At 38.2% G+C, this 25,087-nt stretch overlaps 2 protein-coding genes across 7 annotated transcripts in view; one reads left to right on the top strand and one right to left on the bottom strand.

Moving 5' to 3' along the window:
* On the bottom strand, positions 1-24,812 carry LOC133656369 (3-hydroxy-3-methylglutaryl-coenzyme A reductase-like). 6 transcript variants are annotated; one of them, XM_062057444.1, is made up of 21 exons: positions 24,685-24,791; positions 24,558-24,610; positions 19,617-19,786; positions 19,068-19,179; positions 18,892-18,979; positions 16,476-16,560; positions 16,282-16,387; positions 16,097-16,203; positions 11,801-11,920; positions 11,587-11,720; positions 11,324-11,508; positions 9,144-9,247; positions 7,513-7,707; positions 7,278-7,436; positions 7,044-7,201; positions 6,880-6,985; positions 5,937-6,107; positions 5,725-5,865; positions 2,146-2,304; positions 747-901; positions 1-676 (listed from the first exon to the last, which is right to left on the bottom strand). In XM_062057444.1, the coding sequence occupies exons 2-21, from the start codon at positions 24,577-24,579 to the stop codon at positions 622-624; spliced, it is 2,532 nt and encodes an 843-aa protein (XP_061913428.1). In that variant the 5' UTR covers positions 24,580-24,610; positions 24,685-24,791; the 3' UTR covers positions 1-621. The 6 variants fall into 6 exon arrangements, with proteins under 6 accessions (XP_061913428.1, XP_061913427.1, XP_061913431.1 ...); XM_062057443.1 differs by having other exon boundaries at positions 2-676; positions 9,144-9,250; XM_062057447.1 differs by lacking the exon at positions 24,558-24,610 and having other exon boundaries at positions 2-676; positions 9,144-9,250; positions 24,681-24,812.
* LOC133656370 (beta-1,3-galactosyl-O-glycosyl-glycoprotein beta-1,6-N-acetylglucosaminyltransferase 4-like) overlaps positions 23,694-25,087 on the top strand; it is a 7,631-nt gene continuing 6,237 nt past the window's right edge. The window contains exon 1 of the mRNA XM_062057451.1: positions 23,694-23,948. The gene's annotated coding sequence lies outside the window, so the exon portion shown is untranslated. The remainder of the gene's footprint in view (positions 23,949-25,087) is intronic.

The following is a 25,087-nucleotide window of genomic DNA, read 5'->3' on the forward strand; positions in this document are numbered from 1 at the left end:
ACCCAGGAGGATCTCAGTCAATAAAGTGTTAAAAAAAAAGAAAAAAAGCCATATATTATTTTGACTTTCAACCTTTAATATCCATAAGTCAACTTCACATCTTCCATTGACAGTTTTTGTTTTGTTTTATGCCCTTTTTGATGCGAAGTCATGTGAGCCGTCAATAATTCATAACAACATTGATTTTGAATCATTATTTTTAAGTAATGACAGTTAAAATAAATAAATAAATGAAACTAAAGGTCTCGAGAATCCACTCATAAAAGTGCTTAGAAATATCAATAAATAAGAATGCAGCTGAGACAGGCTCCGGCCAGCCCGAGAGGGGACAAGCGGTAGAAAATGGATGGATGCTTTTTACATGGCAGTTTTGTGGTATGACTGTCAATATTGCAACATTTTCTGGTGACATTTCACCTGCTTGTGTTTTGTTACAGTATTTTGTACATAGTTTGTTCAGAATAAACCCTCGTCATCTACAAGTGATCATTTCATATTCTAGAATAGACGGGACCGTTATGGCTTAAACACCCGCTGCTGGTCTTAGTCTCACAACAAAGGAGGAGGCGGAGAGAGAACCTTATTGCCAGGCACTGGAGGAGGAGGTGGAGTCCACGTCGCTCACACGGCGTCGCCACAATTTGCAGACACAGTTTGTGCTAAGTTCAACTTGGACCTGAGAGACGAGAGAGGGGGGAGGTGAGTGAGACCAGCGACACACCGAGGGGCGGGGTTTGGCGTCTCACCTGTTGTGGGTCATGTGACTCTTGACCAGGTGTCCCGCTTGGAGGGCCGCCATGAGGGAGAGCTCCCCCGCCAGGACGGTGGCGCAGACCACGCGAGCCAACTGGCGAGCGTTCTCTCCCGGCTGCTCGGGCCTGCTGCCTTGCACTCCCAGCATCTGACCATAAGAGGGCGCTGTCTTAACACTTCATCAGGGAGCTGGCCTATAGCCTTTCTTCTTTTTCATGTCAAATTGTAAACACTTCATGCTTTTTACACCATAACACAACCAACGTTAGCCTTTTATTGTGAAGTTTGTTTTCACAAGACGTGAGGAGGCTGTCCACAAGGTCGCGGAGTGTGTTTATAGGGAATTTTCCACCGTTCTTCCAAAAGCGCATGTTGGTGGAGAAGGCCTGGCTCTCAGTCTCCGTTCTAATCCATCCCAACGGTGTTCTATCGGGTTCAGGTCAGGACTCTGTGCAGGCCAGTCAAGTTCATCCACACCAGACTTCACATACACTATATTGCCAAAAGTATTTGGCCACCTGCCTTGACTCACATATGAACTTGAAGTGCCATCCCATTTAACCCATAGGGTTCAATATGACCTTTTGCAGCTATTACAGCTTCAACTCTTCTGGGAAGGCTGTCCACAAGGTCGCGGAGTGTGTTTATAGGGAATTTTCCACCGTTCTTCCAAAAGCGCATGTTGGTGGAGAAGGCCTGGCTCTCAGTCTCCGTTCTAATTCATCCCAACGGTGTTCTATCGGGTTCAGGTCAGGACTCTGTGCAGGCCAGTCAAGTTCATCCACACCAGACTCTGTCATCCATGTCTTTATGGACCTTGCTTTGTGCACAAGTCGTGTTGGAAGAGGAAGTGGTCCGCTCCAAACTGTTCTCACAAGGTTGGGAGCATGGACTTGTCCAAAATGTTTTGGTTCCTTTCACTGGAACTAAGGGGCCTAGCCCAACTCCTGGAGCGGGCCCCTTCCTCTTACAACTAGCTTTTTAAAAATGGATTATTATATAAAACAATCATTTAAACGACTTTTGAAAAAAAAAAAATCGATTTAGAATCGGAATGAATAAAAAAATGGCGATTCTGGTGTGAATCGATTTTTTTGTGCACCCCTCTAATTATTATTTTTTTGTTCATGGAGCTAACGCTGTTTGAAAAGTGCTGCTTTTTTGTACATTTCAGCACTTTCTATCAGGCATGCATGAAAAATGACAACATTGCACTGACATGGTCTGCTCAAAGTGCTTGAACGTGCCAACAAACATGTCGAAATATCGTACTTTTTTTTTTTTTAACAGTATTTGTGTTTTTGAGTCATTCCTGTGAGAATCCTGACTGAAGCATTAAGGAGTGGAAGTGTGCGCAAACAAGCGGCAGGTAGCAGATAAAAGGGAAAGTACCTGCAGGCAGGCCTGCTGGGGGGCCAGGTTGGTGCCCCCTCCCACGGTGCCCAGCTGGATGGAGGGCATGGTGCAGGTGATGTAGAGGTCCTGGCCGTCGGGGCCAGCAGCTTCCATCTGAGTGATGCAGTTGGAGCTGCCCACCGTCTGAGCGGGGTCCTGCCGTCAAACAGTTCTCTTCATTAACAACAACTTCTCCCACTGAAGAATCGGCCATTTTGAAAACCACTGTCATACATGGAGGGGTTTTTTTACCCTGAGGGCTTACCCTCCCTAGGACCCGGGATGTAAAAAATAAGTGATTTTATTTTGAATGTTTTTAATATTTTTGAATGTTTTATGCCCTTTTTGTTCAAGAAAACTCGTTTTTTTATGGCAAAACCACAAAATATGCAATAATTCCCCCAAAAACATTTCAAAGTGTAATATTTGATGCAAAGTCTTTGAAGCCTTAAATAGTTCAATAATTCATAACAACATTGATTTATATTTATCATTGTCATTTTTTGAACAATAAAGTTTTGTGTTTTTTTTTTAAATCCCACAAGAATTCTCAGGGATCCAAAACAGCCCCACACATGTTTTTTGACTTTCAACGTTTTTTCTGGATCAGCTGAGTATAATTTTTTTCGTTTTTTTTTAATTTTATGCCGTTTTTTTGTCACAGAAAATATTTCAAAGTGTAATTTTTGAAGCAAAGTAATTGAAGCCTTAAATAGTTCAACAATTCATAACAACATTGATTTTAATTCATTATTTTTAGTTTAAAATAAAAAAAATATCCCAGTAAAATGATCAGAGATCCAAGCACACTCAAAATAAGTTACACATTATTTTCATTTTTGACTTTGAACGCTTTTCTCTACATCAACTTTAGATCTGTTAAGTTTTTATTTTTTTACGTTGTTTTTGTCATCAAAAACTTTATGGCAAACACAAAATAACCAATATTATCCTTGAAAAAAACATTTCAAAGTGTAATATTTGATGTGAACTAATTGGAGCCGTTAATAGTTCAATAATTCATAACATTGATTTTGATTTATTTTTTATTTAATCCCAGTAAAAAGTCACTCACTCAGAAGTGTTAAAAATAAGTTGTTTTTTTTACTTTCAACTTTAGTCCTGTTGATTTTAAGTTTTTAAAAAATGTTTTATTGTTTGTTTATTTTATGCCGTTTTTAATGGAAGACACAAAATATACAATATTTTCCCTGAAAAAACATTTCAAAGTGGAATATTCAATGTGAAGTAATTGGAGCCTTTAATAGGTCAATTATTCATAACAACATTGATTTTGATTCATTATTAATTGTTGAACAATGGTAGTTTTAAAAAATCTCACTAAAAACTCACAAGTGTTAAAAATATTTTATTTTTACTTTCAACTTTAGTCCTATTGATTATAAGTTTATATACTGTATATATATATATATATATATATATATATATATATATATATATATATATATATATATATATATAGTGGGGCAAAAAAGTATTTAGTCAGCCACCCATTGATTGTCAATGGGTGGCTGACTAAATACTTTTTTGCCCCACTGTGTATATATATATATATATATATATATATATATATATATATATATATATATATATATATATATATATATATATATATATATATATATATATATATATATATATATATATATATATATGTCTTTTTTATTTTATGCTGTTTTTGTCATTGAAAACTTTACGGCAAACACAAAATAAACAAAATTTTCCCTGAAATAACATTTCAAAGTGTAATATTTGATGTGAACTAATTGGAACCTGTAATAGGTCAATAATTCAGAACAACATTGATTTTGATTCATGATTAATTGCTGAACAATGGCAGTTTTAAAAAAATCACAGTAAAAACTCACTCACTCAGAAGTGTTAAAAATAAAAATGTAATTTCAACTTTAGTCCTGTTGATTATAAATGTGCTTTTTTAAAAATTGTATTTTATTTTTTTAATGTTTTTTTATTTTGTTTATTTTATGTCGTTTTTGTCATCGAAAACTTTATGGCAAACACAAAATATGCAATTATTTCCCTGAAAAAACATTTCAAAGTGGGATATTTGATGTTAAGTAATTGGAAACTATAATAGTTCAATAATTCATAACAAGATTACTTTTGATTCATGATTAATTGTTGAACAACGGCAGTTTAAAAAAAATCCCAGTAAAAACTCAGTTAAAAATATATTATTTTACATTCAACTTTAGTCCTGTTGATTATAAGTTTTTGTTATTTTATTTTAATTATATATATATATATATATATATATATATATATATATATATATATATATATATATATATATATATATATATATATATATATATATATATATATATATGTGTGGGGAAAAAATCACAAGACTATTTCATCTCTACAGGCCTGTTTCATGAGGGGTTTTCCTCAATCCTCAGGAGATTGAAAAATCTCCTGAGGATTGAGGAAAACCCCTCATGAAACAGGCCTGTAGAGATGAAATAGTCTTGTGATTTTTTCCCCACACATTTTTTCCCCCACACATACATATTACGCTCTACCACGGTATCGAGCACTATTTTTGATTACAATCATTTTGGATAATCTAATTAAGACATATATATGTATATATATGTCTTTTTTATTTTATGCCGTTTTTGTCATTGAAAACTTTACGGCAAACACAAAATAACCAATACTTTCCCTGAAAAAACATTTTAAAGTGCAATATTTGATGTGAACTAATTGCAACCTGTAATAGGTCCATAATTCATAACAACATAGATTTTGATTCATGATTAATTGCTGAACAATGGCAGTTTAAAAAAAATCCCACTAAAAACTCACTCACTCAAAAGTGTTAAAAATATATATTTTTTTTACTATCAACTTTAGTCCTGTTGATTATACGTTTTTTTAAACTTATTTTTTAATGTTTTTTATTTTGTTTGTTTATTTTATGCCGTTTTTGTCATCGAAAAACTTCATGGCAAACTGTATTGTTGCACAAAATATGCAATATTTCCCCCAAAAAACATTTCAAAGTGTAATATTTGATGTGAACTAATTGCAACCTCTAATAGGTCAATAATTCATAACAACATTGATTTTGATTCATGATTAATTGTTGAATAATGTCAGTTTTAAAAAAATCCCACTAAAAACTCACTCACTCACTCACTCACAATTGTTAAAAATATATTCTTTTTACTTTCAACTTTAGTCCTGTTAAGTTTTTATTTTAATATTTTTCAAATGTTTTTTTATTTTGTTTGTTTATTTTATGCCGTTTTGTCATCGAAAAGTTTATGGCAAACACACAATATGCATTATTTTTCCAGAAAAAACATTTCAAAGTGGAATATTCGATGTGAAGTAGGTAGAGCCTTCAATAAGTTAATAATTCATAACAAGATTGATTTTGATTCATTATTATTTTTGGGCACATATTAGAGTCAACATTGCAACTTTTTCTCACTACATTTCTCCTGCATGCGCTTTTATTCCACTTGTTTTCTGTGATAGTGTTTTTAGAACATTATAAAAATTTGCACATAGGCGATGACTCACCTGCCCGCAGGCGATGAAGATGGCCGCTACGATGTTTGCGGCGTGCGCGTTGAAGCCGCCGATGCTGCCCGCCATGGCCGAGCCCACCAGGTTCTTGTTGATGTTCAGCTCCACCAAGGAGGCCGTGCTGCTCTTCAGAACCTTGACGCGATGGTACCACGCGTGAACGGGAGGCCACAAACAATATTCAGGAAGCGGAGACGTTCCCTTACCTCACTGACCACCGTGGCGGGGATGGTGGCCTCGCTCACGGTGCACTTGCCGCGGCCCAGGATCCAGTTGATGGCGGCGGACTTCTTGTCGGTGCAGTAGTTGCCGCTGACGGAGAGGACCTCCACGTCGGGGTGGTGCTGCTGGAGCCTGAGCAGAGCCTTCTCGCAGCCCTGAATTTGTAAATAAGCCTTTTTTTAAGCAGGGAAGTCAACTTTAATTCTTGAATATTCATGACAAAAAGTGTATTAAATAACTATAGATGTCAACATTGTGTATGTGCTGAAAGATTCATTTATGATTGTTTATCAAACTAAAACTACAGATGTCAACATTGTGTATGTGCTGAAAGATTCATTTATGATTGTTTATCAAAATATAACTATAGATGTCAACATTGTGTATGTGCTGAAAGATTCATTTATGATTGTTTATCAAAATATAACTACAGATGTAAACATTGTGTATGTGCTGAAAGATCCATTTATGATTGTTTATCAAAATATAACTATAGATGTAAACATTGTGTATGTGCTGAAAGATTCATTTATGATTGTTTATCAAACTATAACTATAGATGTCAACATTGTGTATGTGCTGAAAGATTCATTTATGATTGTTCATCAAAATATAACTATAGATGTCAACGTTGTGTATGTGCTGAAAGGTTCATTTATGACCCGCCAAAGTAAAAGAGTCAGAAAAAAACTACGCACCAAGTTTTAGTTTGATACCGTAATACATAATATAATCTACAAAACCGTTACATCCCTACTGGATCTTTTTTTCCCCTTATTCAGCGCTGACTCAGTGCTCAGGCGCCAAAAATTGACGCGGCTCGTCAAGTGTTGTCGAGTTTTCGGTAATGACGCAAAAAAAAGCAGCTTTCAATGTTTTGTATGTTGGTATCAAAGTAAACTGAAATTGCTAGAAACCAGGTGGTACCTTGGACAGCATGTTCATGCCCATGGCGTCTCCTGTGAGCGACTCAAAGCGGATGTAGAGGTTCCTGCCCGCTAAGCACACAAGCAATTTATCCAGACGGGCGAACCTGGCAAGGACACGCATTTGTCAGGAGAGGTCCAGTCGAACGAGCGGCGTTAGCAAACCTGCTGGTCTGGTCGAAGGCCTCTTTGAGGTCGCCAAAGCCGTCGCTGCACTCCAACCACGCCTTCACCTCGGCGGCCCGGCAGGCCGAGGGCAGGCGCACCACGGGCCCCCGGGTCATGCGGTCAGCGAGGACCATGCTGCGGCAGCCCCCGCTCAGCTGGGCAGGAGGTAGCAGAGCGTCAGTAAAAGCCGATAAAAGGCGTGTCAGCGAGTGGGATTGGTTGGACGCTTACAAACAGAGCCCTGCAGCCTCTGTTGGTGCTCGCCACCAGGCAGCCTTCTGTGGTCGCCATGGGAACGTAAAACTGCTGGTCATCCAACAAGAGCGGACCGGCCACCCCGACCGGCACCGGCATGTAGCCGATGACGTTTTCACAGCAGGTACCCATCACCTGTCGGACCAGGAGACACAAGTTAACCTGCTTTCTGTAGAACTGGATAACCATCAGAAACAGATCTGGCGTCCACCTTGGCGTAGTCGTAGTCCTTATAAGGAAGTGAAGACAAGGCAGAGGCGACTGGAAGCTTCGATGACAACATTTCCCTCCTGATGGCCACGCCCCTCTCTGGTGTCTCCAGCACAGACTCCAGCTTGTAGTTGGGGATGCCGCGGGACGCCACCAGGCTCATCACCTCGCAGTCGCTAAGGCAACGGGCTCCTAGCTGAAAGGCGACAAGTAAAGCCTTCACTCCCTGACACTAAAAACCAAACTAGAGATCAAAATTGTATTTCAATACTTTTCTAAATAAAGGAGATCACGAAAACATTTGCACTATTTTAACAAAAAATCTTATGATGCATTGATTGATTGATTGAAACTTTTATTAGTAGATTGCACAGTACAGTACATATTCCGTACAATTGACCACTAAATGGTAACACCCGAATAAGTTTGGACCAAACTAGAGATCCACGTAATCAATTCATGCATTAAACATATGTTTCTTATTGAAATCAAAGAAAAATTTTGGCATTAAATAAGATATGAGAAAACTTCACTTTTTAGTAGTAGTAAGTAAACAAAGACTCCTACTTTGTCTGCTGACGTATGCAGTAACATATTGTGTCATTTCTCATTCTATTATTTTGTCAAAATTATGAGGGACAAGCTGTAAAAAAATGTTTATTATTCTACTTGTTCATTTACTGATAATATCTGGTTATATTCTGTTTTAACATGTTCTATCTACACTTCTGTTAAAAGGTAAGAAACAATTATTCTACTGCTGTTTGATACTTTACATACATTTTGGGTGATAACACAGGGTATCGATCCGATACCGAGTAGTTACAAAGTCATACATTGGTCATATTTAAAGTCCTCATGCGACCAAGCATGTATTTCCTGAGTTTAAAGACATAATAAAAAATTAAAGATTTTGTGATGATAAAAAATATCGATGTAATCATTGTAGTATCGACAAGATATGGATCTTGTACTTGATATCGTTACAATCGATATCTGTTTAGACCCACCCTTTTGTTTACATTCAGGAGCGCTAGCCTGCTGTCAGTGATCCGCTAGTGTATCCTCCTACGGTGTGTTGAGCTATTCCTCGTCGTGCAGGGAGGATATTTGTATGAAACATCGTTTACTTGTCACCATGGAGGCGAGGATAAGTCATTTACAAGTAGCTAAAACACTATGGAGAGACGTCAGCCGCTGGCTGGCTATGTTTTAAAGCACCACTTGCAGTGGAGCGCTTCAGTGTGTATAGCTCCACCTTTATCGTTAGGTTTAAAGCCAAAGTACGTCCATTCTCCAACTTCACACTGTTTCTGCTTGCATGAAGTGCTGTGTGTGCGTGTGTTGACTAACACGCGCCGCGGCTTGTATGCCAGCATTGTCACAGCAGCGCACATCGTGTCGGTGAAAAAAAAAAAGTACCGGTATTTTGAAAAAGTAGTATCGTACCGTTTTTGATTAATTAGTACCGTGGTACTTTATTAGTACCGACCGGTATGTCGTACAGCCCTTGCAAATACCTATAAAAAAAGGCAGATACTGTGATAGATCAAAACGCCAAATATCGCCGCCAGTAATCGGTCGATCTTTAAACCAAACACTTTTTTTTTTTCTGTGGAGTTAGAAGCTCACCTGGGGATCAGCGAGGACGTCCAGACATTCCTCCAAAGTCCGTGGTGCTCCATCTGAGATGCTCCGTGCTGAACATTCTTCAGCCGCTGGAGGTCCAATCCTGTCTTCTGTGGACGACCGGGACAGTTAGAGGAATGTCCTCGTTGGTTCATGAGCACAATAAGTAGAGATGTCCGATAATATCGGAAATTATCGGTATCGGTTTCAACCTCCCGATTTTCCCGGGAGACTCCCGAATTTCAGTGCCCTTCCCGAAAATCTCCCGGGGCAACCATTCTCCCGAATTTCTCCCGGACAACATTATTGGGGGCGTGTCTTAAAGGCACTGCCTTTAGCGTCCTCTACAACCTGTCGTCACGTCCGCTTTTCCTCCATACAAACAGCATGCCGGCCCAGTCACATAATATATGCGGGTTTTACACACATGTAAGTGAATGCAATTCATACTTGATCAACAGCCATAAAGGTCACACTGAGGGTGGAAGTATAAACAACTTTAACACTGGTACAAATATGCGCCACACTGTGAACTAGGGCTGTGAATCTTTGGGTGTCCCACGATTCGATTCAATATCGATTCTTGGGGTCACAATTCGATTCAAAATCTTTTTTTTTTTTCAATTCAACACGATTCTCGATTCAAAAACGATTTTTTTCCCGATTCAAAAGGATTCTCTATTCATTCAATACATAGGATTTCAGCAGGATCTACCCCAGTCTGCTGACATGCAAGCAGAGTAGTAGATTTTTGTAAAAAGCTTTTATAATTGTAAAGGACAATGTTTTATCAACTGATTGCAATAATGTACATTTGTTTTAACTATTACATGAACCAAAAATATGACTTATTTTATCTTTGTGAAAATATTGGACACAGTGTGTAGTCACGCTTATGAGATGTGATGCAAGTGTAAGCCAATGTGACACTATTCTACTTTTTTCCTTTTTTATAAATGTCTAATGATAATGTCAATGAGGGATTTTTTTTCACAGCTATGTTGAAATTGTAACTAATATTGATACTGTTGTTGATAATATTCATTTTTATTTCACTACTTTTGGTTTGTTCTGTGTCGTGTTTGTGTCTCCTCTCAATTGCTCTGTTTATTGCAGTTCTGAGTGTTGCTGGGTCGGGTTTGGTTTTGGAATTGGATTGCATTGTTATGGTATTGCTGTATATTGTTTTGTTGGATTGATGAATTTAAAAAAACCCAAAAAAAAACCCCAATTTTTTTAATAAATTAAAAAAATTTAAAAAACGATTTTTAAAAAATGAGAATCGATTCTGAATCGCACAATGTGAGAATCGCGATTCGAATTCGAATCAAATTTTTCCCCACACCCCTACTTTGAACCCACACCAAACAAGAATGACAAACACATTTCTGGAGAACACCCGCACCGTAACACAACATAAACACAACAGAACAAATACTCAGAACCCCTTGCAGCACTAACTCTTCCGGGACGCTACAATATACATCCCCCGCTACCACCAAACCCCCCCCCCCCCATCTCCCGAATTCGGATGTCTCAAGGTTGGAAAGTTCGCTCTAGTATACTCTGGACTGAAGCTGTGTGCCTTCATTGTTTTTGTAGCTGTTGTTTTGAGGCATGTTTAAAAAAAATAAAAAATAATGCACTTTGTGAAAGTCAAAGTTTAGTATTTCCCATAGTTGTATTGGGTATCAGGATTATCTCAGGGAGAGCATGTCCCAAATTCCAAGCTGCTGTTTTGAGGCATGTTAAAAAAAATAATGCACTTTGTGACTTCAATAATAAATATGGCAGTGCCATGTTGGCACTTTTTTTCCATAACTGCAGTTGAAGTTGTTCTCTTATTTTGGAAAACCTTGTTTTTGATTGATTGGTTGAAACTTGTATTAGTAGATTGCACAGTACAGTACATATTCCGTACAATTGACCACTAAATGGTAACACCCGAATAAGTTTTTCCAACTTGTTTAAGTCGGGGTCCACGTTAATCAATTCATGGTAAAGTTACATTGTTTAATGCATCCAGCGGGGCATCACAACAAAATTAGGCATAATAATGTGTTCATTCCACGACTGTATATATCGGTTGATATCGGAATCGGTAATTGAGAGTTGGACAATATCGGAATATCGGATATCGGCAAACAAGCCATTATCGGACATCTCTAACAATAAGGGTTCACCTGTCTCGCCGCACACACGTTTACACTCTTCTTCTGCAGTGCTGCTGGTGGTCTTCTTGAAGTCCGCCCTGCAGCCGGGACTCTTGATGGACAAGGAGGACTCCGTCTCCGCCTGCTCGAAGAGGACGTACTTGACGGCGAGAAGCAGCGCCAGGCCGAGCGTGATCACCTGCTCCAGGTCCATGCTGGGGGACGACAGAAGGGACGGTTTAAGACACGGACGCCGGCACCCGAGTGATAAGAGGACTTTTTGGAAGTTCTACCCGTTCAGCTGCAGTGGGCGCATAGAGGCGGCGGACTCCAGTCTCTCCGGCACCGATCCTTCCACGGTGCGGTTGTGTCCGGGATGCTCGGCCGCCAGTCGAGTGTGAGCGTGCACCAGAGCCAAACCCAGAGACTTGATGAAAACAGGACAAGACCTCCTGATTACGAAATGTCTCCGGTAAACATCTGCCAGGCTGAATACAGACCACCCACCATGATGAGTTTTACCCTCTGCGTCACAGGATTGGGCTTGTTGTGTTCCTCCTCGGCCAGCACGTGGTCGAAGTGGCTCAGCTGCCAAATAGGGCGACCCTCACGACTCTCCCTAGACAGCTGCTCGCACACACACACGCACAATAAATGAACACGCTTTGATTAGCAAAGAAAAGCAATTACTAGCATGGAAGTACAGCAATACCCAAATGAACGCCTCATTTTAAGCAAACAGTCAAATCCATAGCCGCAGTGTACGTGGTTGACAAATGCAAATTATCTATCACAAAAAACATTGGTAGTAACAGCTGTGGCTGTAAGCAACCTCTTGTTCGGCGACACCTTGTCCAAGAGCACACACACACACACACCAGCAGCCCCACCACTCTTTTGCCGATGTTAATGTAAGTAGATTTTACTTTTTAATGTTTATTATTGTAGCAATGATTGTTAAAGTTGAGGATTTTTGTGATTTCTGATCGTTTGTGAGGGCACCAAAGAGACTTCACTGTGTGCGCGCATGTCGGCAGAGCATTCAGCACAGTTCAGTGTGTCATTATTGTTTTGGCTTGTAAATTTTAGTTTTTTTCTTTCAGTATTTTGAATGTCTCCTCAATTGCTTTGTATTGTAAAGCTGGAATGAGAATGTAGTTGCTCAATTTTATTCTAAAAGACTGATTAACATAATGTGATTTTTGTAAATAAATTTAAAAAAAAAAAAAACATTTTCAGGCCATCACACCGCATACAAGTTGTAGTACGTCAATACAACTGAAGTTTAATGTATTTATTTATTTGGAACATGTCAAAACTTCACAAGCACACATTTTGCTGAAGTGATCAACCGTCCTAAAGGAATGGTAAAAACCACAGCGTGTCTGGTCCCACCTCTGTGGGACCAGACTAAACCGCACGTCAGCAGCCAAGAGGAGCTTAAGTAACCTGTAACATGTTTTGAAAATGTTTTATCATCATTTACATACCAAATAATATATCACGAGAATCTCGTTCAATCGGAAATCGAATCTGAATCAAATTGTCAGTAGTATTTACAGTATAAACACTTTGTAGGACTCAACAAAAGACCAGACTGGCACTTTAGGACCTAATGGCTAATGTGAATCCGAAACAGCCGGGGATCGGCACACATGCGCAGATGGACTATTTTCGTTATTTAAGTCAATGTGTCAGTTTCCACCGCCTGAGGAATGTCACTAACAAGCCGGTTCCGTTCCGTATTCCAGCGCTAAATATACGCAGAGCTTCTATTTTTGCCGGATTGTCATTAAAACAGTTAGCTCCATTTTTTGGACACTTCTTCCACTCCCGTCCTTGCACGCTACGCCGCTACAACAAAGATGACGGGGAGAAGACGCTGTCGAAGGTGAGCCACGTAAATAAGACCGCCGGCGCACCCTGAAGCGACTGTCAGAAAGCGACTTGAAATTGGTCTGTAAAACATCATCTATGCAACATTTTGACCACGGAACCACCATTACATGTAATGTAGACCAGTGGTCCCCAACCTTTTTGTAGCTGTGGACCGGTCAACGCTTTTTAATTTGTCCCGCGGCCCGGGACAATTTTTTTTTTTTTTTTTTCATGAAAAAATTAAAATAATAAACGTGAATCCACTGTGTACCCATATGGACCTTTATTAGCACATTGCGCCAACAACATAACAAGAATATAACAACAAAGTCTCTGGTAACTTCCTGTCTGCCCAATACATAAATAAAAAAATCACGTGGAAAAATATATAAATGACAAGAACCAGCAATTCCACACTACTGTCATTATGAATGTTATTTTTCAACAGCCGAAATAAAGTTGTCACTTTGGACCGTCAGATAAGCCTCCTGCATGTTTGTATGCCCAAGTCGACTCACAAGCTCCTCCTCTCCCCTCTCCCTCGCCTCCCTCTGCCCAACACGCTCTGATTTTCGTTGCTATGGTAACGTTTACATGCCTTCAAAATAAGATGCAGATACAACATTAAAAACGAATATAAATTGCATGAGATTTTTAACTCACCGTAACGCTAAATCAATGAGAGCCCTGAGCTTGTTTCTCTGCAACGAGACGGTCCCAACTGGGGGTATTGGGAGACAAAGACACCCGAAGTGTGCTTATGTCCAGTCTGCTACGTTGTTTTGTTTTGGTGGCTGTCACTGCAGAAAATCCCGCTTCACACAGATAGGATGTTGGAAATGGCAACAGTGTTTTCAGTGCTGTGGTGGCGATCTCGGGGTATTCTGCCATGACTTTAATCCAGAAAACAGGCAGAGTTTTTGTCTGAAATACACTTTTAAGGGTGCCGTCATTTGCGATCTCCAGCATTTGATTTTCTTCTTGCGCAGACATGCTGGATTCATCTGCTTTGTTGACAAATGGGTCGCGGATCCATTCCTTGGCAGTTCGTGGGTCTTTTGAAGTTGGGAAGTAGCGCTCAAACTCTTTTAAAAGCACAGACAGGTGATCGTGCAGCAGCTTGTTGAATGAAGGCGCAGGCTCAGTCTCACGCAAAAACCCCGCCAATGTTTGAAACATGTCCAGGTTTTTGGGGTTGGTGCACTAATTGTAAGTGTATCTTGTGTTTTTTATGTTGATTTAATTAAAAAAATAAAATAAAATAAATTAAAAAAATTAATAAAACATTCTTCTGCGGCCCGGTACCAATCGAGCCGCGGCCCGGTACCGGTGGTTGGGGACCACTGATGTAGACCACAAGAAAATGTTTTAAATTTTGAAAAAAAATCATAAAATGACTCTTTAATGCGCCTTTTGTATAAAAAAAGACCTGAATAGACCCGCTCATCGGCAGTGCGCCTTTGGTCCAGAAAATACGGTACATTACTTAACCACTAAACATTTATTAAAACAGTAACTCACAGAAAAGTATAGAATATTTGTACCAATCAGTACCACTATCGGTTGAAATATTAAAGGCCTACTGAAATGAATTTTTTTAATTTAAACGGGAATAGCAGATCCATTCTATGTGTCATACTTGATCATTTCGCGATATTGCCATATTTTTGCTGAAAGGATTTAGTACAGAAAATCGACGATAAAGTTCGCAACTTTTGCTCGCTGATAAAAAAAACCCTTGCCCCTACCGGAAGTAGCGTGACGTCACAAGCGGTAGTGCTGCTCACAATTCCCCGTTGTTTACAATGGAGCGAGAGATATTCGGAGCGAGAAAGCGACGATTACCCCATTAATTTGAGCGAGGATGAAAGATTTGTGGATGAGGAACGTTAGAGTGACGGACTAGAATGCAGTTCAAGAGATATCTTTTTTCGCTCTGACCGTAACTTAGGTACAAGCTGGCTCATTGGATTCCACACTCTCTCCTTTTTCCATTGTGGATCACGGATTTGTATTTTAAACCACCTTGGATACTATATCCTCTTGAAAATGAGAGTCGAGAAGGCTAAATGGACATTCACAGTGACTTTTATCTCCACGACAATACATCGACAAAGCTCTTTAGCATGAGCTAACGTGATAGCATCTGTCTCAAATGCAGATAGAAACAAAATAAATAAATCCCTGACTGGAAGGATAGACAGAAGATCAACAATACTACTATCAGGAGACACCGAACCAAACACTGGACATGTAAATACACGGTCAATGCTGTGCCGCCTGTCGAAGCCTAGCAATGCTGTTGCTAACGACGCTAACTTAGCAACGGGACCTCATCAGAGCTATGATAAAAAAATTAGCGCTCCACCTACGCCAGCCAGCCCTCAACTGCTCATCAACACCCGTGCTCACCTGCGTTCCAGCGATCGACGATGCGGTCGGCGGCCCGGAGACGTAGGAAGTCAAGGTGAGGTCGCCGGCGCTAGCGTCTGCTATCCAACAAAGTCCTCCTTGTTGTGTTGCTGCAGCCAGCCGCTAATACACCGATCCCACCTACAGCTTTCTTCTTTGCAGCCTCCATTGTTCATTAAACAAATTGCAAAAGATTCACCAACACAGATGTCCAGAATACTGTGGAATTTTGTCGACGAAAACAGAGCTTTGTGTATTGTGTCCAATAGGGTCCAAACACTTCCTTTGACCTCGCGACGTCACGCGCATACGTCATCCTCCAAAGGCGTTTTGAACCGGAAGTTCCCCGGGAAATTTAAAATTGCACTTTATAAGTTAACCCGGCCGTATTGGCATGTGTTGCAATGTAAAGATGTCATCATTGATATATAAACTATCAGACTGCGTGGTCGGTAGTAGTGGGTTTCAGTAGGCCTTTAAAGTTAGTGAGCGTGCTATGGTTGCCACACTTACCTCTAGAACCAGAGAGACACACGCGGGGAAGAAGGTCATGAAGACAAAGTAGTTAGCAAGGACCGACATGCAGCCAAAACAACACATGATCTCCAACTGTGGCACGCCTACAAAATAAGCACTCAGCTTAGTTAGGTCAGAATCTGTGCCAAACAACCAGCAGAAGAGACTGAAGACGCTCCTACCTGACATGGTGCCAACGCCGATGACCAGACACTCCACCAAGGCGTCCAGGGTGAAGGTGGGGCCCAGGATGGCCATGCCATGTGAGATGTTCTCCCTCACCTCCTCCTGCACACACACACACAAACACACACCACGCATGAATAACTTGTTGGCATTATGAAGATCGTGCATCGTGGATCGCACGCATGCACACCTGAGAGTTGGAGCTGAGGGCAAATTTGGCCAGCGTGCAGGCTTTGGACAGGTCGATGAGGAGGAGGAAGAAAGGTAGCGCTTCACTGCAGGAGGAAGAGGAGAACGGTCATTGTGGCGCAGGTAGATAGCTGCGGTGAACGCAGACATGACAACATTAACCGCATGTACATGGCAGCTGTAGAGCTGACGTGAAAAGCAACGCAAAAGCGATTAAACGTTTTAACGCTGACGCAAGCACAAGAGATAACTCTTCTGCTAATAAAGGGCTGGGCGATATGGCTGAAAACTGTATCACAATATAATTGTTTCATATCGGTCGATATAGATAATTATTAGGGCTGTGAATCTTTGGGTACCAGACGATACGATTCGATTCTTGGGAAAACCATTCGATTCAGAATCGATTCTTGATTCATCATTCAATACTTTTTTTTAATAACATTGAGTGCCAGTTCAATGATTAACCACATTCCTCCTTAAAATAGATAACAGCTCTAATAAATGTCTATATTACTTAGAAGAAAACTGGTTATGCTTAATAGAAATTCTAGCCAAACATTTAATAAAGTAAAATACAAATAAGGCAACAAGAGAAGTATCTAACACTTCTCTTTTCTAAAGTAAATCTGTACAGCAGATATAGATCATCAACAACAACAATATGATTTGTCTGAGTGGCTGGACAGGTAAAAAAATAAAAAATATTTTTGATTTTTTTGATACAATTAAGAATCGTTACAGGTAAGAATCGCGATTAATACGAAAATCTATTTTTTTACACTCCTAATAATTATTGATATTTTTTAGGACCCATCCAAAATAAGGACCAGGATAAAAATACATTTCAAAAGTAAATAATAATAATAATACATTTTATTTGGTATAGCGCTTTTCAGAGTACTCAAAGACGCTTTACAGGATAAAAAAATTAAAATATAAAACAGTTCAAAGTAATAATATAAAATACAGGAAATATAAAAAGCAACCTTCCTCTGAATATAATCCCCTCAGCTATCAAGGCAAAAAGCAAAGGAAATGCCAACACAAGCATGGAAAACACTCAAAAGTAAACACAATTATAAAATCCCATTGGACACTTAAAGGGGAACTGCACTTTTTTGGGGGAATTTTGCCTATCGTTCACAATCATTATGAAAGACATAACGATGGATAGATTTTTTTATAACACATTCTAAATAGTGAATAAATGCAATCAAAAGTCTGCTTACAATGGAGCCTATTGGGGCCGCTCTATTCTGCCTATAAAGCCCTTAAAGAACATCCAAACACCTCTATTAAGGTTTTATATACATGATGTAAGCATATATGTAATGTAGTAACATTTAATATTTACATATTTTGCTTATTTTAAACATAGCATTACATTCGCTTTTTTTTTCTACATACTGATTACTACTCACTCCAGACTTCATGAGAGCCACATAATAAAAAATTACTTACTGTACAAGGTCTGCTGTCATTAGGATGCTGACTGCCAGGATGTTCACATAATCCCATTTAGGTCAAGAATGATTCATAAGGGGGGTGGAACTAAGCGTCTTTTTGTGTCATTCTCGACAATTTCGGGACAAAATTGGCTGTCCAAGTGTACTACGGACGTAGGGAGAAGCACAGAGCAGTTGCGTCTCCCAGTCATACTTGCCAACCCTCCCGATTTTCCCGGGAGACTCCCGAATTTCAGTGCCCCTCCCGAAAATCTCCCGGGGCAACCATTCTCCCGAATTTCTCCCGATTTCCACCCAGACAACAATATTGGGGGCGTGCCTTAAAAGGCACTGCATTTGCGTGCCGGCCCAATCACATAATATCTACGGCTTTTCACACACACAAGTGAATGCAAGGCATACTTGGTCAACAGCCATACAGGTCACACTGAGGGTGGCTGTATTAACAACTTTAACACTGTTACAAATATGCGCCACACTGTGAACCCACACCAAACAAGAATGACAAACACATTTCGGGAGAACATCCACACCGTAACACAACATAAACACAACAGAACAAATACCCAGAACCCCTTGCAGCACTAACTCTTCCGGGACGCTACAATATACACCCCCCCCCTCACCTCCTCATGCTCTCTCAGGAAGAGCATGTCCCAAATTCCAAGCTGCTGTTTTGAGGCATGTTAAAAACAATTATGCACTTTGTGACTTCAATAATAAATATAGCAGTGCCATGTTGGCATTTTTTTCCATTAACTTGAGTTGATTTATTTTGGAAAACCTTGTTACATTGTTTAATGCATCCAGCGGGGCATCACAACAAAATTAGGCATAACAATGTGTTCATTCCACGACTGTATATATCGGTACCGGTTAATTAAGAGTTGGACAATATCGGAATATCGGCAAAAAAGCCATTATCGGACATCTCTACTGAAGACTTACTTGAGGCCCGTCAGCTCTCTGCCAAAAAAGTGGATGACAACTGAACTGAAAACAAAGCTGGAGAAGAGCGTGAATAACCCTGCGATACCTGCGAGAGAGAGAGAGGGAGAGAGAAAACCACATAAGGGGAGCTTTAATGGCGGTGCACATGTCTTCAAACATGGCATCCTACTGACCCAGTATGTATTTGGAGCCCAGTTGTCTGAGGTTCTTGAACTGGAAGTAGATGTAAACGATGGCGATGCAGCGTGTGACAGTTAGGATGATGACGTCGCTGCTCTGGACTTGCTAAAAGGGGCACACATGCAAGGTTTTGTGTTGAAAAATGTCATTTCGGTGTTATGTAGTGACAATTGGCAATTGGCACGTTTCACAGTGAGCAGGTTCTTCGCACATTAAAGAAAACCAAGTGAACTGCACACATGCAAGAACTTGTGACAGAGGCGAGGTAAAAAAAAAAAAAATCCCAATCGGATGATTAACATAAAAGGAACCGCCTTAAATTGGCTTGAATGCTATTTTTCCAATCGCTTACAGTTAATAAGTATTGGTAACAAAGATGTTAGCCCTGGCATCACACAGGGATCCATGCTTGGACCATTACTGTTTAGCTTCCAGTTATGAAAACAACACATAACTGTATCTATCAATGAAAACAAATACAACCAAGTCTAGGTAGGTCTTGAAGATATTATTGAAAACAAAAACAAGTGTCGTCTTCTCACCTCGTCGACTTTGGGACAGTTGTTCCAGCTGCACATGTGGCCGCCGGCGGCCAGGCTGTTCATGGACATGAGGCAGACGGTGAGCGCCAGCGTGCCGATGATCACCTCCCACGGGTGGGCGGCCACCAGCAGGCCGTGGAGCCTGAACAGTCTCGCCAACATGGTCTTTGCTGTCATGTGGAAGGGAAGACACAAAAATCACTAACAATAAGCAAAAGACAATTTCTCAAGTATAATTAAAAAGACATTTGGGAAGTTCGAATATCAAATTCTAGTCCCTTTTGTCTTCACTTAGGCAAGGTGATGGATAGGAAACAAAATAGCGTAAATTTCAGACTATGAGCCGCTACCTTTTACCTACACTTTGTACCCTGCGGCTTATAAGACGGCGCGGCTAATTTATGGATTTTTTTCGTCAGCGGCATTAATACAAATTATTTTATAAAAAGGTGCTGCAGTGTCCTTCCATTTACCAGCAGTGACTTTTTTTAGTTTTCTTAGTTTTTTAGCTGTTCCTAGCGTTTTACTCGTTCATAATTCCCAGCAACGTTTGTAAGTTTTACAGTATAACTAAAATTGTTTATACTTACTTAACCGTCTGTAGGAGTGTTTTCATGCATATTTGAACCTAGCATCTTTTTCCGATGTTATAAAATGCACCCGTGTTTAAAGACTCCTAACTTCTGTCCCTCGATGTCGCTGACGAAAGAGGCTAGCTGCAGCTATAATACCATGAATTGATTAACGTGGACAAGTTGAAAAACTTATTCGGGTGTTACCATTTAGTGGTCAATTGTACGGAATATGTACTGTACTGTGCAATCTACTAATAAAAGTCTCAATCAATCAAAGCTTGCTTCGTGCTGTTGCTCCAGTTGGATTTTCTCTTCTTAAAAGTTGCCACTGTCCTCTTAATATCTGCACATTTTGTAGACGGCTGTCTGACGGTATATCTCCAATATATTAAAATTATGTTGCGGACATGCTGACAACGTTCCAGACACAATGACGTACGTTTTGTTTACATCCGGTTTTGGCAATCAAAGTATTTTTTCCAGTGGCCTAGTTTTCGGTGTCAATAGTGCGCACATAATAGACATATGTATATATATATATATATATATATACACACACAGGTATATATATATATATACACAGGTATATATACATATATATATACATACATATATATATATATATATATATATACATATATATATATATATACATACATATATATATATATATATATATATATATATACATATATATATATATATACATACATATATATATATATATATATATATATACATATATATATATATATATATATATATATATATATACATATATATATATATATATATATATATATATATACATATATATATATATATATATATACATATATATATATATATATATATATATACATATATATATATATATATATATACACATATATATATATATATATATATATATATATATATATATACATATATATATATATATATATATATACACATATATATATATATATATATATATATACACATATATATATATATATATATATATACACATATATATATATATATATATATACATATATATATATATATATATATATATATATACATATATATATATATATATATATACATATATATATATATATACACATATATATATATATATATATATATACACATATATATATATATATATATATATATATATATATATATATACACATATATATATATATATATATACACATATATATATATATATACATATATATATATATATATATATATATATATATATATATATATATATATATACATACATATATATATATATATATATATATATATATATATATATATATATATATATATATATATATATATATATATATATATATATATATATATATATATATATATATATATATATATTCATACTGTAACGACCAACTGGTATTAATGTTTTATGATCATGTGGTTTGGATTTGATGTCAGTTTTTCCCAAATTTGCAAACACACCGTCAGTGCCTGAAAGGTGATTGGCGGAGAATAAGGAAGTGCTGTTGTGTATCCGGGGAAATGTGGACTCGCAGAGACAAAAGTGTTTTCAGGGGAGGTAAAACCTGTTGGAATTTTGCCGTTTGTTATCATAAGATTGGTAATAAAATGTAAAAACAGCGTCAGACTTTGTGTGATTTTTTTCCGGGGCTACGATATATTACTTTAATTTGTTTTCAAGTTAAAAAAAACATATTTTCAAGGCGTAGCGGTAATAAAAATGCCGTGGCAGCACGCCACTTTCAATGGAAACCCTGCAATTGTACAGGATGAAGGTTGGCTCTAATGTCGCTGGCTTAATGCTAACAAGCTCATTGACAGGCTAAGGAAAATTAGCAGAGAGAACTTGTACAAACGTTTATAATGAGGTTATAACGGGATATAATTGACATAAAACAGCAAGTATATTTCTACTTACAGGCATATATTCACCCAACTCCGTAGAAATGAATACTGACCGCTAACTTTGTACTACTCAATGAGTCTCCTGACGGAAGCCCGTTGCTCAAACCTCAAACTAACTCCCAAACAAATAACATAGTCAATGTTTTGTGGAACATCATTGCGGAAGATGGAGGCACATATATTACCCGGAAAGTGAAGCGTTACGTACCGCATCGAGTACATGACTATATGGAAAACATTGAAAGGTGCCTTGTAATCTGAGTTGTAAAATAAACGAGGTACAAATACAATGTTGCGGCACGCCAAAAGTACCTTTAGGACCACCACAAGTAAAAAGAAATCATGGGTCAGTTTAATAAACAGGCCCATATTTGTACAATGTTTAAATTCATTACTAAATCCAGTTTAATTCCACATACAGATATGAAAGGATTCAGTGTTGTGCGTGCATACAAATGCTTTGAATTCCGATTGTATTTCTCCTCTCTTTTTGAATGTCCAGGTAGGCTATCATTGTTTTCTTTTAGTTTGTACATCATTTTAACGGTTTGGAAATGTAGAAGCTCTGTAAATTTCAATATTTCACGTGAAATTAAATATTGAAAGAGTTGTATGTTCCCGGTAGCCAGTCTTATCCTATGTGATGTGTTCTGCAGTACTATTAGCACTGCAGAACATAGTATTATGTTAATGTTGTGAATGTAGGCTTGCAAAAGTCCACATCCCTCATTTTGTTAGAATAGTTTCTCTTGTAATACTCAAGTACACTTTGTATAAGATTTATTTTTTTTATACTTGAGTATAGTAAATGTCCGGTAGTTTTACCAAAGTCATATTCTAAATGTTGACTTTACCATTTACTCAAGCCATTCTCTGGTTAGATACCGTATTTTTCGGACTATAAGTCGCAGTTTTTTTCATAGTTTGGCCGGGGGTGCGACTTATGTGTGAAATTATTAACACATTAGCGTAAAATATCAAATAATATTATTTAGCTCATTCACGTAAGAGACTACACGTATAAGATTTCATGGGATTTAGCGATTAGGAGTGACAGATTGTTTGGTAAACGTATAGCATGTTCTATATGTTATAGTTATTTGAATGACTCTTACCATAATATGTTACGTTAACATACCAGACACGTTCTCAGTTGGTTATTTGTGCATCATTTAACGTACACTTATTCAGCCTGTTGTTCACTATTCTTTATTTATTTTAAATTGCCTTTAAAATGTCTATTCTTGGTGTTGGGTTTTATCAAATAAAGTTCCCCAAAAAATGTGACTTATACTCCAGTGTGACTTATATACACTACCGTTCAAAAGTTTGGGGTCACATTGAAATGTCCTTATTTTTGAAGGAAAAGCACTGTACTTTTCGATGAAGATAACTTTAAACTAGTCTTAACTTTAAAGAAATACACTCTATACATTGCTAATGTGGTAAATTACTATTCTAGCAGCAAATGTCTGGTTTTTGGTGCAATATCTACATAGGTGTATAGAGGCCCATTTCCAGCAACTATCACTCCAGTGTTCTAATGGTACAATGTGTTTGCTCATTGGCTCAGAAGGCTAATTGATGATTAGAAAACCCTTGTGCAATCATGTTCACACATCTGAAAACAGTTTAGCTTGTTACAGAAGCTACAAAACTGACCTTCCTTTGAGCAGATTGAGTTTCTGGAGCATCACATTTGTGGGGTCAATTAAACGCTCAAAATGGCCAGAAAAAGAGAACTTTCATCTGAAACTCGACAGTCTATTCTTGTTCTTAGAAATGAAGGCTATTCCACAAAATTGTTTGGGTGACCCCAAACTTTTGAACGGTAGTGTATGTTTTCTTCCTTCTTTATTATGCATTTTCGGCCGGTGCGACTTATAGTCCGGAGCGACTTATAATCCGAAAAATACGGTACTTGGACTTTTACTCAAGTACCGGTATTGCTTTCAGGTACTTTATACAAGACTGCTTGGAATATAGTACAATTAGGAGAGCTGTTGCCCGTGAATTTAAAGGCTTTTCAGAGAATTTGGCAGTACATCCAACCGGCCTCACAGACAATTTTGTGAGCAATATTTGAAAGGAATAGGTCTTTTGTGTATATAGTAAAAGTTTCACAACTTTGAGTTGAACTCATGAAAAATGGGAGCACAAACTAAAGTGTTGAGTTGATATTTTTGTTCAGTGTATATAAATATATATATACATTTATACACATGTACACAATTAATAACACTGTATATTTATAGCAGGTGCATAAACAATGTTAGCAAAGGCGGATTCAGCCAACAGCTGAAACAGCGTTTAATTAACAGTTTAGACGAAAAGAATAACTCACCGTAGACACAAAAACAAGAGTATAATCTTATTTAACACGTCAACACAAACAAATTTGATTGCATTTACGATCAGGGGCTGTGTAGCATTAGCTTGCCGTTAGCTTGAAGCATTAGCATTAGAAGTCACGCCCATATTACGCCGGCCCAGCTGTAAAGAAAAGGTGCTTAGTCAGAGAGGAAGTAGTATATTTGTACAAAAAGCATAACACAACCCTTACGTGCCTCGTTTCCAAGTGGTCAGAGAAGTACTTCCATTACAGAAATATGTTGTCCCCTCCGCGGAGGAGCTGTAGTGTAAAGTAACCAATGGCTGCTGTGTCAATTTGTGGCAAACCGGAAGTGACGATAGTTTGTCGTCATGAATCACTAAGTATATGTTTTGGAGAATTTTATTTTTATTGGAGTATTTATGAATGAGAATTAAAAAACAGAAAATTACATGAGCAGTTCGTATAAATGAAAAAAAAAACAGTTTTTGTCATACGCCAACACCGGAATCGGAAGTTGATAATTATCGCTTTGTATTCTGTCACGTGACTTCTTTCCGGAAGTAAAACAAAGGGGCACGCCAGCCAGGCATTAAAAAAATAGACCTAAAAATTAGCAATCATCAATCTACATTATG

This window comes from Entelurus aequoreus, linkage group LG08 (genome assembly GCF_033978785.1).
Source record: "Entelurus aequoreus isolate RoL-2023_Sb linkage group LG08, RoL_Eaeq_v1.1, whole genome shotgun sequence".
In the NCBI taxonomy this organism is placed as follows: Eukaryota; Metazoa; Chordata; class Actinopteri; order Syngnathiformes; family Syngnathidae; genus Entelurus; species Entelurus aequoreus.